The sequence below is a fragment of the Erigeron canadensis genome, chromosome 2, assembly GCF_010389155.1.
Source record: "Erigeron canadensis isolate Cc75 chromosome 2, C_canadensis_v1, whole genome shotgun sequence".
Lineage (NCBI taxonomy): Eukaryota > Viridiplantae > Streptophyta > Magnoliopsida > Asterales > Asteraceae > Erigeron > Erigeron canadensis.
The window spans coordinates 40,200,784-40,226,358 of NC_057762.1; the positions used below are offsets into that span (position 1 = coordinate 40,200,784).

The 25,575-nt window shown below is 32.3% G+C and overlaps 3 protein-coding genes across 3 annotated transcripts; 1 reads left to right on the forward strand and 2 right to left on the reverse strand.

The window, feature by feature from the left end:
* Positions 1–527: 527 nt before the first annotated feature.
* On the reverse strand, positions 528–2,160 carry LOC122588259 (protein SHI RELATED SEQUENCE 5-like). Its single transcript, XM_043760377.1, has 2 exons — positions 1,728–2,160; positions 528–892 (listed from the first exon to the last, which is right to left on the reverse strand). The coding sequence occupies exons 1-2, from the start codon at positions 2,158–2,160 to the stop codon at positions 528–530; spliced, it is 798 nt and encodes a 265-aa protein (XP_043616312.1).
* Positions 2,161–6,060: 3,900 nt separating this feature from the next.
* On the reverse strand, positions 6,061–13,420 carry LOC122590214 (coatomer subunit alpha-1-like). Its single transcript, XM_043762548.1, has 5 exons — positions 13,269–13,420; positions 12,917–13,141; positions 11,617–12,111; positions 7,725–10,717; positions 6,061–6,525 (listed from the first exon to the last, which is right to left on the reverse strand). Exons 2-4 carry the CDS (start codon positions 13,122–13,124, stop codon positions 7,773–7,775), a joined length of 3,648 nt encoding a protein of 1,215 aa, XP_043618483.1. The 5' UTR covers positions 13,125–13,141; positions 13,269–13,420; the 3' UTR covers positions 6,061–6,525; positions 7,725–7,772.
* Positions 13,421–18,673: 5,253 nt separating this feature from the next.
* Positions 18,674–22,954, forward strand: LOC122586632 (floral homeotic protein DEFICIENS). Its single transcript, XM_043758614.1, has 7 exons — positions 18,674–19,009; positions 19,098–19,164; positions 20,739–20,800; positions 22,070–22,169; positions 22,319–22,360; positions 22,450–22,494; positions 22,624–22,954. The coding sequence occupies exons 1-7, from the start codon at positions 18,822–18,824 to the stop codon at positions 22,807–22,809; spliced, it is 690 nt and encodes a 229-aa protein (XP_043614549.1). The 5' UTR covers positions 18,674–18,821; the 3' UTR covers positions 22,810–22,954.
* Positions 22,955–25,575: the final 2,621 nt, after the last annotated feature.

Sequence of the window (25,575 nt, forward strand, 5' to 3'; positions counted from 1 at the left end):
TAATAAAATATACGAGTAATTGCCAAAGAAAAACAAACTTTAATTTAGTAAAACTGCAACTTAATTAAAATAATAAGCTTGTCATAAAAGTTTAATTTGGACAATAAAGCTACAAAAGTATCTCTCGGAGACTGAATTTCTAAAAAAATTTCGTTCAAACTTAATAAAAAGTATATAGGAATTTTATGAGCTAGCTAGGTCTCGTTTTCTATACAAGTATATATATATATAGAGAGAGAGACCAACTAAGATCGATAAGATCAGATCGAAGCTAGTTTATTTCCTGCTTTTCATACATTTAAAATTCCAATCTTTTCAAATTCTTAACAATGAAAAAACGAAAGTAAAATTAGTAAATGAAGCATGAAGAGTACGAGTAATTAATATTTTTCTTTACATGCATATGTTGCATGCTTAATTGTAGGATAATTAATAGTAGTAAATGATAGCGATACAAATAATCAACAATTGATATGAGAATTAAGTTGATGATGATAAGTTGCTTAATTTATTGCCTTCATCAAGATCTATCTTGGTGGTGGAAAATATTGAGTACCAGCCATGAATGAACAAAAAGGGGCTTGATATATAGAAGAAGAAGAAGAAGAAGGCTCCATAACAGTGGTCTCTTGCTGATGTCGTCGGGTGCTGGACGAACTTTCTCCAACTTGCATCAGCTGGTTAACGTTATTATAGTTGTAGTGACTGATGTGATCATGATCAGCGGCAGCTGGTCCGTGGTCATAGAGAATTCCATTGAAAACATGTCCGCCGACATTAATGGATGTCTGATACGCCAACTGATGCTCATGTGTTTTATTGTCCATATCTCTCACTCGAACACATTGGAATAGTGATGATCTGGATCTTACCTCCTCTGGAAAATGAAACCCTGTATAATTCAATCAATTACATGTGATTCATATATTTAGTTGATCACATTAAGGAAAGGAAACCACAAATTAAGTCACATTTTAGTTCATCTATATATTACGTACTAGTTTGGAACATCCACATAAAAATTTAAAGGGGTTTGCTAAGGGCTGTGTTTAAGGTGCATAAATTGTTTCTACATTTACCATGAAAATCAGAGGACAGGCTTTTAATATAGAAGGTACAAGTTTTTTATGCACGTTAAATACAGCCCTCTGTATTTAGACAAGTGCATGTGTTTTCACTCATTTATAGTTTTTCTCCTTCTCATTTGAACTTCTTTATATATAATTTCAGATCGATCATATATATATAGATAGATGTAAAAATAACGTAAATAAATTAGTTCGTAGTTTCCACCTTTTCTTGCTTAATTAAACACAACTATATAGAAGAGAGATCATACTACAACAAATTACGGTATTAACTAACAGCCGGATCTTATAAGATCTTATAGATCCGTCACAGTAGTTTATCCACATTCACACGTATTTTTATTTTTATATATATAACATATTTTGCTTAGTCACAAAAATGGCTGGAACCAGAGGCGGTACCAGAAAAAGATTTCAAAATGGGGAAAATTAAAAAATCCGTGAAAAACAAATATCAAAAGAGTCAAAATGTTAAAAACCAACAAATTTTTTTACAAATCGATAAAAATATTTAAAAATACATGACAAAATCTAAATTTAAAGGGGTCATTTGGCCCATTTTCCCCCATGTGGTACTCACTGGCAGGAAGTGGGCATGGAAAAAGTCTTATCCATGTTTAGAGTGGGTAAGGAAAATACCTGAAGTATTAGGCAGATGTGTAGTAGTAGTAGGCATGGCAAAGCCACTGTGTTGGCGGTGATGATTAATTTGTTGATGATCATCAAGACCAGCACCACCGCTTATCGTCATCAGACTAAGTTGCTCATGATGATCATTGTGTGGTGGTTGATGAGGTGACATTGATGACAAAGAAAGCTGTTGCTGCTGCAGGCGTTCTCGACGTGTAGCTGCTGAAACCCAAGTACTCTTGATGTGGGTTTTACATGGTAATCCACGGCTCCGGCAGCAAGTTCTACATCTCTTGTGTTGACAGTCTTTCTTTGCTTGGTTCCCACAATCTTGACAACTAACAACTGATGATGATCCTGATCCACCGTTATCATTATCGCTATCAAAGCCTATAATGTAGTTCTCCGCACCAGTACTTAGATAGCCTGATGCTTGCCTCATTACTTAATTTACTAACCCAACAAGATTAATAACATCATTTTATAGCGATCGACTTCATTTACATACAAATACGACCATGTACGTAGCACATTCTGAGTTTGTTTTCCGGCCGTATGTATGGCTTATGTATAGTCGTTTTTGTGATGATAAAGATTGTAGGCAGTAGAAGAGAATCAAAGATATATACGAGTATTATATAGATAGATTTTGGAGTTAATTAGAGTGTGGTTTCTTCATTGTTCATATATATACTTGAAAAAAGTAATAACTTACAATCAACCTTATATGTATATTTTTTAGTTTAATATATCTATAGGGATATAAAATTTGCCTCCAACAATCTGGTTTATTATTGTTTTATTTATATATGAAATTTTTTTCGCAAACATTCAATCGGTATGCGACATCAGAGAAACCTCACCGTATAGTAGTGAAGTCTTGCACGTACCCTAGATAACGAGATGTTGACCATGGGTCGTTACAAGTATTCGGAGGAAAAACCTCAAGACTTGTCATCCCTAATGATCAAACTCAAGACCTTGGGTAAAACATGGGATGCCTCTGACCAGTTGAACTAGTCATCATTGACATTTATATATGAATTGCTTTCATAAATTTTGTTTTCTATGACCATTAAAGATGTTTTAATTTGAATATTTAAAGTGTTCTCTTTTAGATTTTGATTTTAAATATATATTTTTTTATGTTATATAAAACTTGATGAAATTTATATCAATAAAAACACTTTTGTAACACAAAAAACTCATCTAAATTTTTTATTTTAATTCTGTTTTTTTTTCAGTTATTTCATTGTACTCTTATTTTAAAATATCTATAATATTACGTTATATAGCTTTAATCAAATTCAATGATCATATTAAAATTCATAAACCACATACAATAATGATCCATATACATAATTTTATATTATAGTCAAAGTTTCAAAGCTAAGTAAAAGTACCAGATCCATATATGAGCATAGACAAAACATTTTAAAGAATTGTCTGACTTTAACCCTGACCATTAAATTAGTTAAGATAGTTATAATGATATACGAGCATGGTATCTGCATTATGCGGCAGCGGTGGTGGGGAATACGGTTTAGTGGTGTTGGTGAATTGGTGGCGGTGTCAAGTGGTATAGGTTGATGTAATTATGATAATGTAAATTTTTAAAAGATAAGGACTTGTTAATTATTAAAATAAATGTTTAGATTATAAATTAATTTATTAAGGCAAATTTGGTATTTTATAAAATGTCTTTTCATAATGCGTGTTTATTAAGGGTAATTTAATAATTTCGTATGTAACTATTGTGTAACTATTTCTAAAATGAGGGAGTGTGATAATTTTTATGAACGGGTATAGATAGATAGTTGTATTTGGAACTCAATTGCGGTAAGAATTTAAAGATTATGAAACGGGTATATTCCTCTTCGATTGCAAATGCATATAGTGACTAGAAATTTGACATTTAGCTTCTTTTCTTTTCTAATGCAATTAATTTCAAAATTATCATATCCATTGAATGTATTAAAAGTTTGTACTCTATTTTATTTATTCTTTTTACAAATTTCCATTTATTATATACTAGCTAAAAGTATTCATAGTATACAAAGTATTAGAAATAATATTTGACCATATAGTTACATATGTTATTAGACCACGAAACCGAAAACATTGTATAAATTATAGCTAGTTAAAGATAACCTAATCTATGTCAGCCAATTATTGTGGCCCTAGCCATGGTGCATATAGATATACTCATAAAAGGCGCTTTTAGGGCATATAAGTTTTTATTTAATTGTGCAATTAAGAATGAAACATAATAATATATAGACAGTAAAGTACTTATGTAAATATGGTTATTATCTAATGAAAAGAAGCTAGCTAGCTTTATAGTGGCTAGGAATATTTACTATATTGTAAAATGCTATTTATATGAGTAAAAGAGTAATAATGATTGTAAAATGACTTTAATTAATGTCAAACTTTAAACTACTTTAAGTTAGGGTTAATAATGACAAAATCGTCATTCAAAATTAACTGATGGTAGAAGTTTTTTATCTTTTGAAAAGAAGTATATTGAGATGTTTAAATGTAAGAGTACGTAGGTCTCGGACTTTAATAACCGTTAAAGAAAATAATGACACCGGTAATTTTCAAACTTTCATCAAACTATAAGATTTTCATAATTCTACTTTGCATAATATTGTGTTGAAACTGTGAATTGCTCTTTACTAGTCGAGACTCAACTCTTAAACCACAAATTTAATCTCGTATCTCATGCCTCGTCTCTATACAATGACAAAATAATTGTACAACGAAAATTTGCAAAGACACGTGGATTCGATGTTTTTCGACAAATATCGAAACATTTACTGTTTATGTCAATTTTTACACGACTAACTGGTTTTTCAAAACACAATCATAGGATAACGTATTTCAGACAATATTATATAAGTTCAATAAGATTAAAACATTTTCTCAAGACAACCTTAAATTGTTAAAGCAATCTTTTTGCTAAAGTTCTCATAATAGGTCAAACTTATCTAAGGACAAGTATAATAGGGACAACTAAGCAAAATTTATTCAAACTTTAAAGCAATCTTTTTAGGCATGCTGGTCATTTAACTTGTTTTTTTTTTTTCAGAAAAAAGGTGTGTATTAGATATTGAGATTTTTAGCATACGTTGTGTTAACCGGGATTGTTTTAAAAAACTCATCGTCGTCTAGATCTCGAATGTCAATCACTCCATGAGAAACCTTTATCCTCAAAAGATCTAGAAGGAAAAACTCACTCAAACCTAGCATAAATGAAAATTAAATACATAGGAGTGTGTGACCATTTTCGAATATATTTACAATAAAACTCAAACTTAAAACCTCTTACGAACAAACTAACTTTTTTGCAAGTAGACCAAATAATAAGGATTTGTTGGTCATTTGCCTAAATATCATTTCTCATACCAAAATTATCGGTTCATGGCATATATAATAAATAAACAAGGATAAAGTAGAGTATATCTATACTCTTTTATAAAATAAAAAAAAAACTTTTATAACACAAACTCACCTACCCTCTCCTTAATTTTAAAAACCTTAAATGACACATTTACCCTCCATCTTAATACATCTTTATTTTTATATTATAAACCGTGACTAAAATGCCCTAAAACAAATTCAACATATATCTCTCTCACGCGAAACACATAACAAAAACCCTAACTCAAAATCCTTCCCCCTCCTCCCCCTTTCATATCTCACGCAACAATTCATCACATCTCCGACCGCAATGAAATTACTTTTACAATAATAACCACAGCATTACACGGACACTAATCTAGTAGTTCAAATATGTATACTACAAAATTTGAACCACCCAACAAACATAATTTAATATATGTTTCAAATTTCCTAAAAGTGTTGTAGCTATAATTACATATTAATATCTAATGAAAATAAATTCGAACCATAACATTTTTATGAAACCCAAATTGATTTCTATTACAGGTCCAACTTTATAGGCGTCTTGAAAGAACTCGTCCGGACTCGAGTATAAACATGTTCATAAACGTAGTCACTTAAACACTAGTACACAACCTTTATTTTACTTTAATATACAAACAAACTCGACACCAAAAGGTCTTCACCTTAATGGTATTACATTTATTATTACTTTATTATATACGGGCAAGCTTGATACCAAAAGATCTTCCGCTTAACGGTATGACTATGTGATCGTGATGTGATCCATCGACGACTATAAGGCTATGAGTTATACTTAAAAAATAGACAAATTGTGTAATTATTTGTAGATTGAGTGAAATAATTGCCTACTTAAAACAATAAAATAAAATTTGGCATCTCTGTTGAAAGCACAATAACATATCTCAAATCATTTATCAAAATCCATAACATCTCATATATCATATGTAATAAAAATTGTACCTGATTACACCTATAAACACAGCAAATGTAAGGTTTAAACCTCTACAACTTTATGAAAGATAAAAAGCCTAGGATTATTGTGAATTCTGCTCAACTGCCTCCTTTAGGTATCTCTCCTTGGCAGATAAAGATGATAGGACACCACAAAACCCAGCGTTCAACAAATCGTAATAGTAATCGAAAAACAAAAGTTGGAAATTAATCCGCAAGTAGATATTAGGTGCAAAAAAATAGTATAAATGTATAATACTAATCAATCATATAACGCTGGGAAGAACATGTTCGCTTGTAAACCTTCGGAAACTAACTTGATATCCAAATCAATTACTCTGGTGGCCTCTTTGGTATAGCTGTATTGACAGCACCATTTGCAAGATAGAAGTATTGGAACACACCAGTCAGCAAGCAGCACAAACTGTAAAAGGACGACGTATTATCAATCCTAACCTTCCTGCTTTTAACTACCAGAATTAAACTGAACTTCTATAAGAATTAGACTACAAAATAATCCAAGAAATGTAAATTGCAGATAACGTCGGGAGTTTGTAGTCTATAGAAAGTGATTATCAACAATTCAACATAAAGCCACGCAATCAAAAGGTCGATAACAGCTGAACCGAATTGTGAATAGCGAAGACTGGAACCAGCTGAATCAAATATTCCATTTGAGATAGCGATGAATGAGAAATTTCCAGACATACAAAGTTACATACATAGTTACACACTTATATATACACTAGTGTTATTTCCTATGCGATAAACAAAGGAAATTGATAATGACGGCCCTTAGGGCTGTCACTAATAACTTATTATACGCATAAAAAGTGATACTTGATATACTAAATATATAAAATACTAAACCATTGTATATTCTAACACCAAAGTACATGCTTTAATGCATCTAACTCCTGCTTGCAGATAGCCCTAAGGGCTGTCACTAGCAAAATATATTTAAAAGTTTGATTATTTAATGTTATAGTTTAGAGATACAAACCTTTTACAAGTGAGCAGAAAGTACATAAGTGAAACAGATTTTTATTTTTATTTTTAATGGGAAAAGGGATTAATAATATTAAAGAAATCTAGCAAGGTGCAAAAGTGAAACAGATTGTCCCAATCATTTTTTACTTTTGGTTGTTATCTCCAGACCTTTATGTAGATGCAAGGCAACGAAAGGAATGCAGAGATTGTGGTGTTGATACCTATGGGTAATAATGAATGTCTGAAGACTACATATAGGTTTCAAGAAAGAACTTGTTGAAAGAGGTGTGATCAATTCAGGGAAAGTTGTGAAACGGGTTTTTATCTCTTTAGTCAGGATGGAAAAGGCGTGCCTCTTTTAGGAGATATTATGAAACAGCATTTTACCTTCTCAGTAATAATAAATCAATTTCAAAGGTAATTTCATTAGAAAATCATGATGTGGCAGCACAAGATGTTCACATGTGTATTGTGAATACTCTTTTAGTTATGTATGTATATATATACACACACACACATACATATGGGAAAAGTGAATATGGGGTTGTCCCCCATCTAAGCTTAGATGGGGGACAACCCCATATTCACTTCCCCCCATACATATATCATATATGAAGAGAGTGAGAAACTTACCAAATAATGGAAAGAACTGAGGCTGGGATCAGGAGAAAGGACTTTAAATCATCTAATCTGTGCCGTGGAGCAAAGTAACCCAGATGCATCAGATCCAACCACCGACAGGTTACAGACTGCACAAAGCTCCCCTTCCTGGGAAACAACAAAATGCGAAGTGCAGTAGGGACAAAGCACATCCCTCTGTCCCCGGTAAATAGGAACATAAGTCGCTCCACAAGTTACAAACGGATTTCTAAAGTCATAATTCAGCTGTGTGGAGTCCTTCATGTTCCTCTCAGCTGCCTGTATAACTGACCGCGCCTTTTGACCATGGTTTTCAGGAGGATTGGTCTCCAACAGACGCCTAGCAAAGCTCGATGCTGTGATGAGATTACCCGCTTTGAAACACACAGTCATTGCATTCATCAAAGCTAGTCTCAGATGAGGCAGCTGAAGGTTACAGTGAGTAAAGTAAGCTGCCAACTCCTGTTGACGAACAGGGTTGTCTTTTAATTCTCTCCTTTTAAGTTCCAACTGTAAACCTAAAACATACTCCTTCACAATAATCACCAATTCTTTAACTTCATCCACTTCTCTCCTTGACTCGACTACAATCAGTGGAATAGTATGGAGAATACCCATAAAAAGCCTTAAAGCTTCAGTGAACTTCCCAGCAGTGGTGGCTTTGTAACCAGCCTTGAGTTTGTCTTCCAACTGTGAAAAGTTGAACACGAGTGCAGGTGGGCTCCGGACATTAGGGCTTGCTGATTCACTCCAGCCTCTCTCAATAGCCAATGCGATTAGCGGAGCTGATGTGAAAGCACGCAGGTAAGTATGACTCCCCATATGAAGGTCGATGAATAACGATTTTAAGGGTGTGAAATTCTTTATTCCCAGCTGTCGGTTTAGCAACCGCATTGCGGTGTCAAAGTTTCCTGCTGCTGCATGTTCAGCCGCTAAAGATGATTTTTGGACCCAAATTTGGCTCACAGGCATGCCAGGTGTAGGCGCCACGAATACTGATGTCCTCGCAGTGGAGGCTTTGGGGGTTTCAACATCAGGGGGAAGTTCAAGATCCTCAAGATCCCAACCTGGCTCTTCACTATCTTCATGTGCTTCCTCATCATCCGGTTCCATGTTGATGACACCATTCTGAATGTTCTCCGAATCCACAATATCCAAATCCTCACCCCAATCGGCATCTGCAGCATCCTCGTACTCTTCCTGTCCACCTTTCCCCGCGTTATCAAGACCACCCTCAAAGATCCCTTTCATGACCCTTAGTAAGGGCCAGTCTCCACCGCACAAGACAGGAGTCGGTGGCATTAATAGAGAAGTGGACCTACCACTAGGCAAAGTTGGAACATTATCTTGAAGTTTTGTGGCAAGATCCTCAGCAATATCAATTAACCCATGGGCTTTAGCTGTAGCAAAAGCTAGTGGCAGATGACCCGCATTCTCTAAAATCTTAATTCGCTCTCGGACATCTCCTAGGTACAAAGCATTGTGAAACTGACCCATAACATCATTTTTCACCTCTGCAATTTTCATCATTTTGGATAACTTGTCCAAATTTCCTGTAATCAGATACAGGAATGATAGCCTCTCAAAGTTCTTAGTTCTCTGATACGCGTACTCAACAATACCTGCATTCCCCTGACGAAGGGCCTCAACACCCAATCTATACCAGTGATCCTTTTCATCAATCTCTTTAGCAGAAGCAACGGCAATTTGAATGTTTCCACTTTCAAGTGCTAAATTGAAGCGGGTTCTTTCATCTTTCACAAAATGGAGAGCAACCTCCGGAAACCCTTTTTGCTGAAGATATGCAATCATGGCCTGCCCACATAGCTCTGAGTTTCTTATCATACTCATAACATGATCATATCTCTTCTTCAGTAAAGACAGCTTGAAGAGATATTCAGTTGCATCAATAGCTATAGAGCGGTTTTTGCCATCTCGGTCCAAGCAGAATATTGTGTTTCCATATATTTTTGTAATGTATACAGGAACATCAAGTGTTTTGATAATTCCACAGTCCCCATTAGGCAAACAATACTTAATGTGGGTTAGGGTTGTGTATATAAATACACCATTATCATCCCATGATCCACTTTTAACACGGATTGTTTCATGAAGGGTGCAGCGGTGTACAAGTCTCTTATCAGCAATGATTATTGAATGTTTGCTGAGCAAAGCAACGCTCTCCATGTCATTAGACCACACTACATACCTTACAAAAGAAGTTTGAAGGTCTCCCAGAACCAGTCGTTGTTGAAGGTCAAATATAATAACCCTGTCCTCTGACCTGCAGAGTAAGTTACCTGTACCCGCATAAAATATTGCATCAGTTACAACTGGAATGGCACTCTTCTTTACTATTTCATTTTTCAAGTTCTTGACTAACACTTGATTGGTGCTCTTCTCAAGCACTGCAAACCTATTTCGGGCTACAAAAACTGCTGATCCCCCAACACCTCTTTTTGCCTCTTGGACTGTATCACCTCTGGTGAAGCTATCTTTCGGTATGATATAGAGTTCATAAGATCCTCCATCTACCTCTGAGCATATCAAAATAGCATTTTCAGTGGGGCTATAAGAAAGCGTTCTAGGACCCTGGTTCAAGCTGGCAGAACCAGGCCTGCGGATTGGTATTATTTGGGTGTCTTTCTGAGTTGAGTACTCGTAAAACCGCAGAAAACGGTCTTTGACATAATATAAAGAATCACCGCTAACAGAGAAAGCTGGGCGCTCCCTTTCCAACTTGAAAACTATCATGCCACTATCATGGCCAGCAGCCAGAAGGTTCATCTCAGGATGGCACCCGAGAATCCAGAACCGGTCATGTTCACGTCGAAAAGTTTGAAGGCCTGTCCTTTTTGTAGCATCCCAAACACGTATACTTTTATCTTCTGAGTTTGATACGATAATGTCCTGCCTTGAATGAAAAAGAACAGATGAAACATTGTTCATGTGACCTCTCAAAGTGTCTACTTCCCAAGCTTTTGAATCTGAAACATCATAGTATTAACTTCAGTTTTGATTATAACGGTACTCTAAAGCTCACAGCATTAGAAAAACAGATAAAGAAAAGTACATTTCAGGTTCTTGAAAGCACAAAAGTAAAACAATCATGTATGCCATTTCATATCCGACGATCCAAGAAAGAAATTAACATTGAAGAAGAGCCGAAAAGAAATGACAGAGATCATACATATACTTAGCATAAAATTAGATCCCCTACAATGTGTGTGTGCGTATCCATAGCATGGTGGATAGGTGGAAATAATAGTAGAGTTACAAAAAGATATTAAGAATGCCGGTTAAGGACCACTTTGCTCACAGGCAGATTAATGACTGATGCCAAGAAAGAAACAATATGGTGAAAGAAGCACCAAGATAAACAAGCTCCTGTTGACCTACTTCCCAGCTTCTATCACATACATAACTCATAGTCTTGTATACTTCTTCCACTCTCTTATTTGCATAATCTTCTACATTTTATTACTCTTGGGTGAGGTTAGGCAACTAAAGTAGCACAATTATTATACTAAAGTTACAAGAAATTATATTGACTGACAGGCACTGAAAACCACTCAGCCGATGGATAGAAGTAGTAACTAATGCCAAATAAACACACCTGAAAAAAAAAAGAGGCAGTAATAACACAATCCTAGATTTTCTGCTCAGTTTAGGCCCTAATCGACATAAGACACACTATAGTGTTTATCTAATTTTTAATTTTTTTTTCTTTAGCTATCGGACATACATGACTTGAGAGGCTTTTGTCAAGACTCAAGTTTCATGCTAGTTATCATATAGGTCAACTAAAAAGTGAAATACCCAAAGTGCCTGGATCTCACATAACATATACAAGGACCAAAAGAATCAAAAACTGTAACAATCATACCATTCATTCGCCAGATCTTAACTTGGCGATCATCAGCACCCGAGACAATAAGAGGGAGAGTGGGATGGAATGAAGCCCAATTGACTCCACGATCATGGCCCTCCAAGACATACTTTACAACGGCATCAACACCACCAAAAAAATCTGTATTCATCTGACTCAATCGCAGAATGTCATCAGCAGGAGACACAGATTTCTTCCTCAGTGCACCAATATCCCATACCCTAACAGTCTGATCTAATGACGCCGACACAACAAGGTCCTCCTTTGGATGGAACAAAGCACACATCACATAATGATTGTGTCCTGTCAAAACAGATATACAGGTACGAGATTGCCAGTTCCAGATCCTTATAGTTTGATCATCACTAGCACTAACAATCCAGGGAGACTCGTGATGAAATTGAACTGTTCGGATGTAATCAAGATGCCCAAGAAGTGTAAACAAACACCTATGCAATTTGTAGTTCCATACTTTGATCTTATAATCATCTCCTGCAATAACCATTTGTCAAAGAAAGAAGTTATCTACTCAAAATTTAGTACACTAAAGAATGAAGATCAAAACCACCATCATGAAGAGATATATACTACATATTACATATAGATGCCTATCAATATCTATATACTATTAAATAAAGCATTTTTCCCCTCCCCATTTTAAGATTTAATATAACCAATAAAAAAGTGTCACAACACCCTCACTTGCACCAACAATGCCAGAAACCACCAAAAAAGCGAGAATCGTCAAAAACTATTTGCTGCCATCACATTGTGCAGGTACCCTGCTAGTGTGTACATATTTATACAAGCAAAAAATGGTTCCAACTATTCGAGATTTTATTTTTTTAAGGGTAGAAGAGAAACCTCACCCATGCCACCTTTGGGGACTTAGAAGGTAAATCAGGATACCACAAACCATGACCAACGAATTATTACGCCTACTTGGAGTTGCGGCTTACAGCATTCAAACTTAAGACCTCCTTTATAAGACCCCAATCCCTTACCGCCCGACGGCAAAACCTTTGAAGATTCTATTCAAAATATTCAAAATCTAATCGGTCAATTACATGTCGGTTTCCATTAACTATTGCATCAAAATCATATACATTATCAAGTAACCAGATAACAAGCCCAGATCCTAATCAACTCTATACTTTCCATAAACACAAAGCATCGTATTGATTCGATCTCCAACATAAACAAACATATACAAACTCTAAATTATATATATACAGTTTCAGCAAACTCAACATCTATGATATACACAAATTTCACAAACAGATCAACAAAAATATACCTCCAGAGACGAACAACGGCTGCGATTTATGAAAATGCACACCGCGAACCGGCCCGTCGTGCTCGTCGAACCGATCAATGAGTGTGCCCATTCGGTAATCCCATAGCTGGATGACTCCACTATGAAGACTAGCTAAGATCCATGGTCTCTTGCTATGGAAACTCAATCCTTTCACTCTATTACTCTTTGTTTCAAACTTCGTCAACATCTTTTCAATCTCAAACCCTAATTATTACAATTCAATCGATATATACGTATATATATATAGATGTGTAAGCAATCAATCAAATAAACTTAATACATTGTTATAATTAATTATGTAAATTAAGAAATGAAATAGATATATGTTTACCTTATTAATAGATCTGGGAATTGTGATTTGATTTCAATTGAGATCACAAGGCATTTGATTTTAGAAGAGAAAATAAAAAGACCCCTGTGTGTTTGCTGGTAGATCTAACACGCACTATATTATGTGTCTGTGTGACTCGCTAGACGGTTAGATCTGATTATGGCATTTTGGTAAATTAGACTTGTTGGAAACACTAAAGGAAAATGATATCAATCCTCCTAAAAATCATTTTAATATATCTACTTGTTAACACATGTAATCCACTAATTCTTTTTTTTAATCACACCCCTAATTTTTCACATATTACGATCCTATTAATTATAAGGATTTAAACAATTAGGAAGATTGATCTGACCCATTAAAGAATTGATAGTGTAATTAATCATTAATGTTAAAGGGGGTATTATATGCGAAAATGTTTTAAAAGATGCTATGTAAAAATATTACTCGTAGTATATTTGATAGATAAGGGAGGACATTTTATACATTTATCTCATGTAACTTTTAATAAGTGTGTATTTTTTTAATAAGTGGTATAAACGAGTGTCCATAGTTACAAAACTTATATGAGGCATGAGTCAAATAAAAAAAATGGGCGACTAAGTAAATGATTCGACCTTGCTCCGGCCTTCAGGCTTAAGCATGACTTGCATTTTGTGGTTTAACAGGGTACCAATAAAAACGGATCATATTACGAATCACGAGTTATATATATATATATATATATATGTTTGTGATTATAATTTTTTAATATGTTTTTAAATTTTAGTTTATTTCAATAGTTCTTTTTTTTAATTTTAGCTTAATATATAGCTATTGGATCCGATTATGGCATTTTGGTAGATAAAATTGTTGTTATTAAAATTAATCAAAATAACTGTCACCTAGTGTCATAATTATTAAACTCGTACGAATCATGAGTCATATAAAAAAAATGGGTCATTCAGTAAATAATTCGACCTTGCTCCGACCTCTAGGTTTCTAACATGACTCGTGTACGTTTTGTGGTGTGACTCGGTCCCAATCAATACGGATCACATTACGAATCACGAGTCAACAGTCATAGTTATCTAACTTGTACGAGTCACGAGTCATATAAAAATTGACTCAATAAATGATTCGACCATTCCCCGACCTCCAGGCTTGTAGCATGACTCGCGTTTTGTAGTGTGACTCGGTCCCAATCAAGACGGGTCACAAGTCAAAAAATACATGTATACATGTTTGTAATTATAAATTTTTAACTTGTTTTTCAATTTTATTTATTTAAATAGTGTTCTATAATAAATACTTATATATTGTTATGAAATCATGATTTTTACGAATCGAGTCACATTTTGAGTCACAAGTCAAAAATTTAAGCTATCGAGTCGAATCAAAAATACGAATTAACAATTATGATAGAGGGTAAAACAAATAAAACAAAGGATCTAAGTCTCACGTTTTATAATGCCCTAAATTTATATATATATATATATATATACGAGTATTATACAGGGAAGTGAATATGGAGTTGTCACAGATATAAACTTAGATGTCAAACCTCTTATGTACAATTATTTTATTTAATTAAAAACATGTAGAATGTATCTATTAATTCGTAAGGAGTTTTTTTTATAATAAAATTAGAAAGGTACACACGTGATGCGGCAGTAATGGTTGGTGACGATGTAATGGTAGCGATTGTGGTTGCGGTGATGGATGGTGGCGGCGTGCATTAGTAGCGGTGGCAGTGGCGGCAATTAGTGGTAAATGTGGTGGCGGCGGTAGAGGCAGCGACGGAGAGTAATGTAGGTTATTGATGTAATATGGTTTTGATGGATTGTTGAAAGTTGAAAATAAGATTTGCTTTAATATAGTACAAGAGTAAGTACCCGCACGTTGCGGCGGTGAGATGGTGGGGGTGATAGGTCATAAAGTGTGATAGGTCATAGAGTGTGATAGCCAAATCCCTTAACCGTACGGGTTCCGCCATCGGATTTAAAAATTCATCGAAAGTATATCGAATGACATCTTTAATGAAAGAGCATGATATTTTAAGAACACCCATATAATTTTTATAATTTATCGATGTACGAGTTGTGAGATAAAATATTTTTGAATGAATTAGAGAAATATATGATTTATGGAGGAGAGAGAAAAAATATGATTGATTGAGATTTGAGGAGAGAGAAAAGGTGTTTGGTAAATATAGAATTGATAGAAGAGACATTTTGGGGAAGTAAATGTTGAAACTTAAAATGTTAGACAGAGGAATCTGCTTTATAATATAGTATAGATAAATATAGATTACAATCCATTTATTCATTTTAAATACTTCTCTGTCCCGATTTAATTGTCCAAAATTAGTTTGAGTCTTTCTCCTCTAATTTTGACCGTAAGTATTTTTATTTGTATAATACATTATCTAATGAAAGTTATATCAATGAAAAATATATGTAAAGCTCAACTTATCCATATATCTTATATAAAGTATTATATAACACAAATGAAAAAAATTACGATCAAAATTACAAAAACAACACTTCATACGTTAAAATATAGAACAATTAAATTGGAACGGAAGGAGTATTACACGAGTATATGAGATAGTCCATTAATTACAAACTAGTAGTAAATTTAAGGTATATTTCTAAAAAATATAGGAATACCTGTGATTAATCAGTTGCTTTTAGAAGAAAAAAAACAACATAACGTATCTAATGAGATTTGATCCCCCGAGAAACCTTTGGTTATAGACTTATAGAAATAGGAATGATTTTGCGTCTAAACAAAATTAAAGTTATCGCCTGATCGGCGGTTACAGATTTGTTTCTCGATAAAATAAAATTTCACATCACATCCAAATTTTCTATCTAATTATGAACACTAATAGGCGACTACACATGAAAGAGTGTCTTATGTGCAATAATATAATATGTGGTTTCAAAACATGACTACTTTAGCGTATCTATTATTAATACTTAATAGAGTCACTCTTCAACAATTCATTAGAATAAATATGATATTCCAGATTCCATAGCTCAAATAATTATATGTTTTTTATAAATTTTATTATGATATAATTTTTATACACAAAATTTGTTTTTTTAACCATATTTTATAAGATATATATTTTTTGATAGTGCACGTCATGTAATGATGAATGATAGATATATTCATTTAAAATAACCTTTTAGTAATTTTTAATTTTAACCGCAAAAAACCATCGTATTCATACATGACAAAATCAAGAGAGGAAAATAATAAAAAAGAATTAATAAATTATACATAGCATAAAATTATGGTATTAAAAAAAAATAGTGGGGCAATTTATTGGGAAATATCATTTCTCGTTGTGAAATATAAGATATATAAATCTTAAAAGAAGGTTATTTAAGAAAAGAAGGTTTTATTTCAAAATGTATAGATTGTATGTCTTACACATAAGAAAGACAAAAATAATTACATATATCTTTAAATTCACACCACTTATTAAAAATGGTTCTAAAAAGTATGCAATAATGTTTTTAGTTAGAAAGATATGTAAGTGTCCCTGTTATTAATATATTTAAGTATGAGTTTCTAATCATTTTCTTATTATGTTATTCAATGCATGTCTTTTAACTTAAATTTGTTAATTGTCTAATTAGGTTTATTAAGTTCACCGTTCTTTTATAATTGTTTTTCTTTTATGTATTAGGTTTATTAAGTTCACCGTTCTTTTATAATTGTTTTTCTTTTATGTTGAGTTTCTTTAATAACCAGAACGGTATTTGCGCGTTGCGTCGGTGATGGAGGTGATGGTGAGGAGGTGATGTAATGGCGGCGGTGGTGGTGATTGGGTGATTTACCTGACGAGCTATGCCCTTAGCCGTACGGGCCCCGCTATTAGATTTAAAAATTTGTCAAAAGTATATCAAATGACCACTCTAATAAAAGAGCATGAAAATTTAAGAACACACATATACAATAATTTTTATAATTTATTAATATACGGTTTTTGAGATAAAAGATGTTGAATGGATTAGAAGAATAAAATGATTTATGAAGGAAAGAGAAAAAAATGATTGAGTGAGATTTGAGGAGAAAAAAAAGATATTATAGTTATTTTTGGTAAATATATAATAGATAAAAAAGATATTTTAGGAAAGTAAATATTGAAATTTAAAATTAATATTGAAATTTTAACTTTTAAATTTAATATTGAAAATCAAACATAAATTTATAATATAATATAGATAACAATGCGTATAACATATATGTAACCTCTATTTTACCTTTAGAAACACTTAACTTAAAGGCTTACGAAAAGTATATTGGTTATTTTTAATATAAAAATCAATATAAATAGATGAGAATGACATCCACCATTAAGATTTAAAAAGGTAAGTTTGGTTTGAGAAGTTGGCGACTACTGTTGAAGAGACGTATGATTTGAAATTCACAGATGACATCACTTTAAAGAATGGACAAACGTTGTAGTTTATTATACAACTAATTTGGTAAGTTCTTTTTATCATAAATAAAAATAGTAAATTACTTGCGAATGCAAATGACGAAAGTCTAGCGTATATAATTTTAACTGAGAGAGTATCTTTCCACATAATAAATTTCCAATTAAACATTTCCGTTATAAAACTCTCATTATAAAGAAATCTAAAAGAAAAACTCACCTAAATCTATCATAAGTGAAAATTAAATATATACAAATTTAAACATCTATTATTTGTACATGAATTTTGCTTATTTTCTCCTAACCTTATGTTTTAATATGTCTTGTCAACATCAGGTTTTTAATATCACATGTATGTATTAACATACCGAACTATATTTATCTATGTTAATTTTAAATCTACGTTTTTTTTACTGACATCCTATCAATGATATCACCCGATCATGTTATCAATTCAAAAAGGGAAACCTAATCTTTCTAATGAAAACTGTCTAATGATATTTGAACCCAAAACTTTTTGACCATTTATGTTTGTTAATTTTAAATCTTTATCTTTTTACCAATGTCCTGTTAATGATATCACTCGATCATATTCTATTATCAAGTCATCAATTCATTGAGAATAACCTAATCTTATTTAAAAAAAAAACTTTTTGATCATTAGGTTTTTTATCCCCATGTTCAACATTTCTTATCCCACAAAACACCAAAGTCAATTTCTTAATCTTTGTTCCTAAGAGATTAGTCAATCTCTTAATCTTTGTTCATAAATTATTACTAATTATTTTATGAGTCAAACAAACCACAAGTGTGTGTACAAAAGAACCCGGTGAAAAAATGGAAACCTATCAATAAATAGCTTTTATCTAGGCGTGCTACTCTTTTCACAATTACAGTAATTCTTCCTTTTTTTGGAAACAATTCTCCTAACTTTCTTCCTGTTTCACCTTCTCTGACTATCTATAAAACACACACAAATTATTATATTACATATATCTTCTATATATATATATATTCAAAACAACTTCATAATTTACTTCTTGTTCTTCAGATCTCAAAGACAACCAAATTAAACATATTTATTTTTTTACACACATACAGTAAGTGTGTGTGAAAAAATGGCAAGAGGAAAGATTCAGATCAAGAAAATAGAGAACTCAACAAACAGGCAGGTGACATATTCAAAACGAAGAAATGGGTTGTTTAAGAAAGCAAGTGAGCTAAGTGTGCTGTGTGATGCTAAAGTTTCAATCATCATGGTTTCTTGTACTGATAAGCTTCATGAGTACACAAGTCCTAACATCACGTATTTTTTTTTTTTCTTTTCTAGTAACCATAATTTAAGGTTTATGTTTTTGTTTGATGATAATTTTAATGGTTGTGTTTGTGACCAGGACTAAGCAGTTTTTTGATCAGTATCAGAAGGCTTCTGGAATTGATCTTTGGAATTCTCATTATGAGGTTTTAATTTTGTTTCTTAAGATTATATAATAATTAGTTGTTTTGGTTAATTATGAGTTATGACTCCTACTAGCTTAGCTAGGGTTAGTTACTAAAAATCGTAACAACAGCAAATCTCAATTTTTCTAGCAAATTTCCTTTTAATATGTTTTTAGGGGTCGGTTATTGTTTTTTTTTAATATAGAATATATATATAAAAAATTTAAATAAGAAACAACTATTCAAAATATTAAAAAAAGTAAGTTTTATTTATTAATAAGTATATTTCAGGTATAATCTGCTATCGATCAATAATCCTTTTTTACTTTAGTTTTTGTTAATAGATCGAGATGTTACGTACAATTATCAACTTGATATATCGATGTTAATGAAATTGGTGAAAAAAGATCTTTGAACATGCTTTAAAAATTGGGGATGAATCAAAAGTAAGTCGTAGCTGGTTAGCTAGCTAAATGATTGATATGATGTGGTTGCAGGGATATATATATGTGAGCAAGGCAGATGTATATCCTAGGGTTCTTAATTGGTTCTTACCTAGCTAGCTACTATATATGATTACTATATATACTTTTTAATTACTTTGAGCTCTTTTTATTTTATTTTTTCTGCTAATATATATATATATACAATTTTCATTGCCATGTTTTGAACAGTATATATCTTTAAGAATGTGAATCTTGTATATATATAACTAGCTTTTGTTTTCTGGGTTTTGATCATTTGAAAACTAAAAGTTTCGTGAAAACTAGAAAACTGTCAAACACACTGTGATCTGAATTTAACACAATGTGTTTTTAATATGTTTTTCGAGAACACATTGTGTTAAGTTCATATCACAGTGTGTTTGAACAATTTTTCGATTTACAACGCTATCAAAAACACACTGTGATTTAAAACTTAACACAACGTATTTTAGGTTACACAATAAAAACACATTGTGTTAAATTCAGATCACAGTGTGTTTTGGTCAGTTTTTTAGTTTTCTCAAAAAATTTAGTTTTCGAATGAATATTTGATTTTGTTTTCTTGTCAGGAAGGAGATATTGTACGTAATTAATTAGAGTTGTGTTATATTAGGTGTTCAATAGTAAAGTTTCACTAGATTAAAGTGTGTAATTAAATGTTCCAAACTATATATATGAACCATATATAATTAAACGTAACTAATTATTATACCATATATATCAATACAAACATTGCCTATATTTTGATATATATATTATAAGGAAATTTGCTAGAAAGATTGTAGACTAGTGTGACTAAATTAGGGTCCCAAGTAGTTATTATGTTTATACAATATGTACATATATACATGGGCACGTTACTTTCAGTTCACTAACATATATACTGGCTACAAAACTCTTTTTAATCGCTAACTGTCAATCGTACTAAATTAACGCTAAACTGACTGTAATAAGTTCACTTTAATCTCTAAGTGTGGCTATTAAATTACAAATTGTTTGCTGCAGTAGTTACCTGCATCCAAGATATTACTCTGTAAATATTCCTAGTCAAGGTCACGTTGTAAATTAGTGAGAAGAAAGTTGTTTCTAAGGCATGTAAATTTGATGCAGAAAATGCAAGAGGAACTGAGGCAGCTTAAGGAAGTGAACAAAAATCTAACAATGCAAATTAGGTACTACTTTATTACTCATATATGATATATATACTTATGAAATTTATACTATAAACTCCACATAAGGGCTTTTTTGGGTGAATGAGTTAGTTATATCAATTATACGAGACATTTTGAATACACACCTTAATCAGTAAATTAAAATCTCAAATGATAGATACTCATATAACTTATGTATTCTGAAAAATCAAAAAATTCATCAGAGGCGATCCCCTTGTCCTTTTATACGAAAGCGGGCTCTTTATGGTTTTATTCGATAGCAAATAGACTAGAAAAGATCGATTATCTAAGAATGGAATTTTGGAGTCGAATGGTAGACCCGGTCAAAGAGTATTCAGTTCCAATACTGTTTTAAATCTCTTAACTTTAATTTTAATATTTTTCATTAATAATGTAAATGTTATATTAGAGTCATATATGAAAAAATAGTACTGTATTCAATAAAACCTTAAAAGCTAGAAGTAGTATTATTACCAAACACTACAACAAATATGTTATATCTTAACACTCATTTCTTCGCACTTTTTAAAAATGTTTAAAAAATTGTAAATTTGTTCACACTTATAAATGTGTGAAAAAAACTCACATTTAAAAGTGTGAAGAAAGTTAAAAGATCAAAAAATTTTCACAATTATATATGTAGAAACAAAAAGTTCACATTTTCAAGTGTGTAAAAATATATAATTGTTAACACTTAAAAGTGTGGAAGTAACTTGTGACACCAAATTTCCTCACACAAGAGGAAGTGCGAGGAATTTGAGTGTGTAGCTCTCACACTTTTAAGTGTGAAAATGTTTGACATTTTTTTATACTTTTAAGTATACATTTATACTTGTGAAAAAAGTATGTCTTTATTAATTTTTTCACACTTCTAAGTGTGAAATTTTTTTAAACAATTTAAAATGTGAACAAATTAACATATTTTTTCACATTTTTTAGAAATACAAGGAAATAATTGTGAGCAATTAACACTTTTGTTGTAGTGAAAAAAGATGATGATGACCCATACAACCCATTTTGATAAATAAGTTATCCTTCCTATGTTTTTTACTATCTTTAGAAATAACAAGGTAGGGTGAAATATCCAAGTGTGGGTTTTGGACCTAAGGTCATTCTGATATAACCTGATCAAGCTAGGCTCAAATTGATACTTGCATTAACACATTATTGTCTACTGTATTGTGCAAGTCTTGATTAGTTTATATATCTCATAGTTCTTTTTTTATAAAATTAATTTCATTAATATTTGTTCTATGGGATCGGAAAAAGGCAAAGGCTTGGTGATTGCTTGGAAGATTCAGGTTTCGAAGAATTGCTTGAACTTGAGAGGGAGTCACAAGATGCCGTAACTGTCATACGTGAACGCAAGGTCAATCTCTCTTCTCTTAAATAATAAGACAAAGTTTCATATCATTTTTCATTTGAACTTTCGTACGTTAACATGTGTTTTTTGTAAATCGTAAAGCTTTTCATTAAATTGTTTTGGTGATATCGTGTTTTTTTGGAACGAAAATACAGCTCAAAGTGATTGATAATAAGCTGCAGACTTCCAAGAAGAAGGTAATGTAAAATGATATCAGTATACCTGGATTCAGTACAGGCCGGTTCACTCTAAAAATCAGTTCCAATTTTTGTTTTTCTCCTTTCAGGTGAGAAGTGCTGAAGATGTTTACAAAAAGCTGATGCATGAATTTGTAAGTCCTCATAACTTCAAGCCTTATAATAACTTCAAAATAATGTCATAACTCTTGGTAGTTATGGCTTTATGGCATTTTCATTTTCGTAACATTATATATGTAATTTGACTGAAATGATGAATGCAGGATATAAGAGGGGAAGATCCACAATATGGGATGATAGAAGATGCAAGAGAGTATGAAGCCGTGTATGGATACCCGTCACATATTGCTGCGCCACGCATCCTCACTCTACGACTGCAACCTAACCACCCTGATCATCTTCATGCTGCTGCTGCATCAGACCTCACCACCTATTCCTTGCTTGGCTAGCTAGGAAGCTCGTATTCTTATAAAAGGTTTAATTTGTAAGAACATTAGTTAGTTAGGTATCTAAATGTTTTCAATCTCTACCTGAAACGAGTCGTGACTGTTAATTTGTCTACTTAAGTACTTAACTAACTGCTAGTGTTTCTGTTTTACTATTGGCTGATGAGTGAGAACTTATAGATCACATTCGTAAGACACTCGCACTATAATCACTAGCTAGTCAATTGTTAGTCATTGGTGGTTACTCGAATTGATCGAGTATGAACTTAAACGTCACATGGAGCTAACTATTTGTAGTAATGATGTACGTAAATTAAGGACGTCAGATCAAAACACACGGTAGCTCCGTTGGTATATATATACAACTGGAGTACCTTGTAATTATTTATATATATATATAGCGGTTTTTCATCCAAAAAATAGCTAGTAGCTTTGAGTTTTTGGACTAGCCAATGTATAGAAACTGGTTTATGACAAAAGATATGATGATCAACTAACGAAACTTATATTATGTAGTCTCACCTTTTTAGTCACCTTACAAATGTATTATTCATGTCAATTTTTTTATATATAAAAAGGAAAGTTTATCTCACTAACCAAACAAGCTCAATCACTTTAATACTCATTCTAAACACTTCTTGTACCAAAATACATCTTGAAACCCAACAGTTAGCATCACTGTTGAAAAAAAGATGTGATGTTTCAAACTTTAAAGATTTCCTTTTTTGAAGAATAATACTTGATCGATTAGTGAATTGAACCGCCAAACAAACATGAATGTTTCATTTGGATCTCACATTCAATGTACATTCTCATATCTTAACTTTTATAGTAGTAGTAGCAAGCCCATACTATATCTTATCTGTCAAATTCCACATGAATGAAAATATCAAAAGAAATCCTTTGTCAAAATATTATTCCTATCTTCTGATCACTCAAAAGATATGGATTAAGACTTAAAAAAAAACTTTTTGATAAGAATCAGTTTCTTGATTACATAATTACACGGACTCTTTTAAAATACAATTGGGGCTCAATAAAAGCCCAAAAGCCAATAAAGTGTGATGAAGCTCCATAACATCTCTCTATCCATGTAAATATAGTCCACTACCTATTGCCATGTTTACGTTGCGCGAATACTTATATGAATTGATGTCACATTTTGCTAGGCGGGGTAATAAACTTCATGTACTGTCTCCAACTGAGTCGAGTGACTCAGCTCACGAGCCATTTGAGATTGACTCATCTAGTCATCTACAAGAAATTTGGAGTTTCAAGACGACACATTGGCAAAAATATGTTGACCCAAAAAAAGTCAAAAAGCAACACTTATGTTGTCATCCAGCGGTTTTCGGGGATTGACAACAAATCGCCGCCGAAAGTCTCTAGTATCGATTCGGTGTAATGATCTACTCGCACTACAACAAAAATGTCAATTGCCCACATTTATTTTCTCGCAATTCTAAAAAGTGTGAAAAAAATATATTATATTTGTTCACATTAAAAAAAATGCACACTTAAAAGTATGAAAAAATTAAAAATATCGTACTTTTTTCACAAGTATAAATGTATAAAGAAAATGTTTACTTGAAAATGTAAACTTTTTATTTCTACATATATAATTATGAAAAGAATTTGATTATTTAACTTTATTTACACTTTTAAATGTGAGTTTTTTCCACACATTTATAACTATGAACAAATTAATAATTTTTTAAACATTTTAAAAAAATGTGAAGAAATGTGTATTAATAAATAACATATTTGTTGTAGTGTCGGACCCTTAGTTGAGTATACCATGAACTACTCAAGTAGGTTTATGTCTCATAATTTACCGTTAAAAAAAAACTTGTTATTGTTATTGAGATTGCACACTTGTAGCATTAAATATTTTATCTATCTATTTAGGTATCATCATATAATCTAGTCGAGCTCAAAAGTGTCGGGTTGAATTTAAAAGTGATGAGTGGATTCGCTTAAACCTATCGAGTTCGTACTACTAGCTAGTTTTGATTATGATTTAGTTTAATATCTTAATTAGTTGAGTTGAGTTGAATTGAGTTGAGCTCAATGTATCGATTAGTTAACCGATTTGGATCTCTAGCTTGAGAATAGATGTTTAGTCAAGTTCAAGTCAATTTTTTAGCTTAAAGTTTCGTCATCGAGTCAAGCTCGAGCTTGGTACTGTATAAACTCGATCAAATCAGCTCGATTATTGCCGTAATTTGGCCAATTTATCAAGTATAATCATATGGGGATGTAAATGGTTCATGTATTCAACATATATGAGTAGGAAACAATCAAAAGGATTCAACATCTTTGACTAAATAAAAGCACTAATACTCTACTAGGAGTCTAGAAAATATCGTACTACGTACTATATATGCATACAAGTATACAACCTTCAACCTTTGGCTAGAAAGCCTAGAACTCAATACTAAATTATTAAAAGATTGAAATAACAAAAATTGATGGTGTAGAATAGAGCCAAAAAAGTATTACCATATCACATATGCTGAGTTTATATACTCCTTGGCCTCAACGTAGTCTATAATTCATTTACATATATAGGTGACCTTATCATCGACTTGTGTGTGCTAATGCTGGCAAGTTTTACGATCATTATATATTTGAGATAATTTAAGTTTTTCTGTTTCAAATTACAAATGTTTGTATTTTGCTATTTAAGCAAATAGGTATGTGTTTTGTGCAGAGGCAGAGTCAGGATTTCACGTTGAGGGGGGCTCAACCGTATTTCTTTCCTAATCG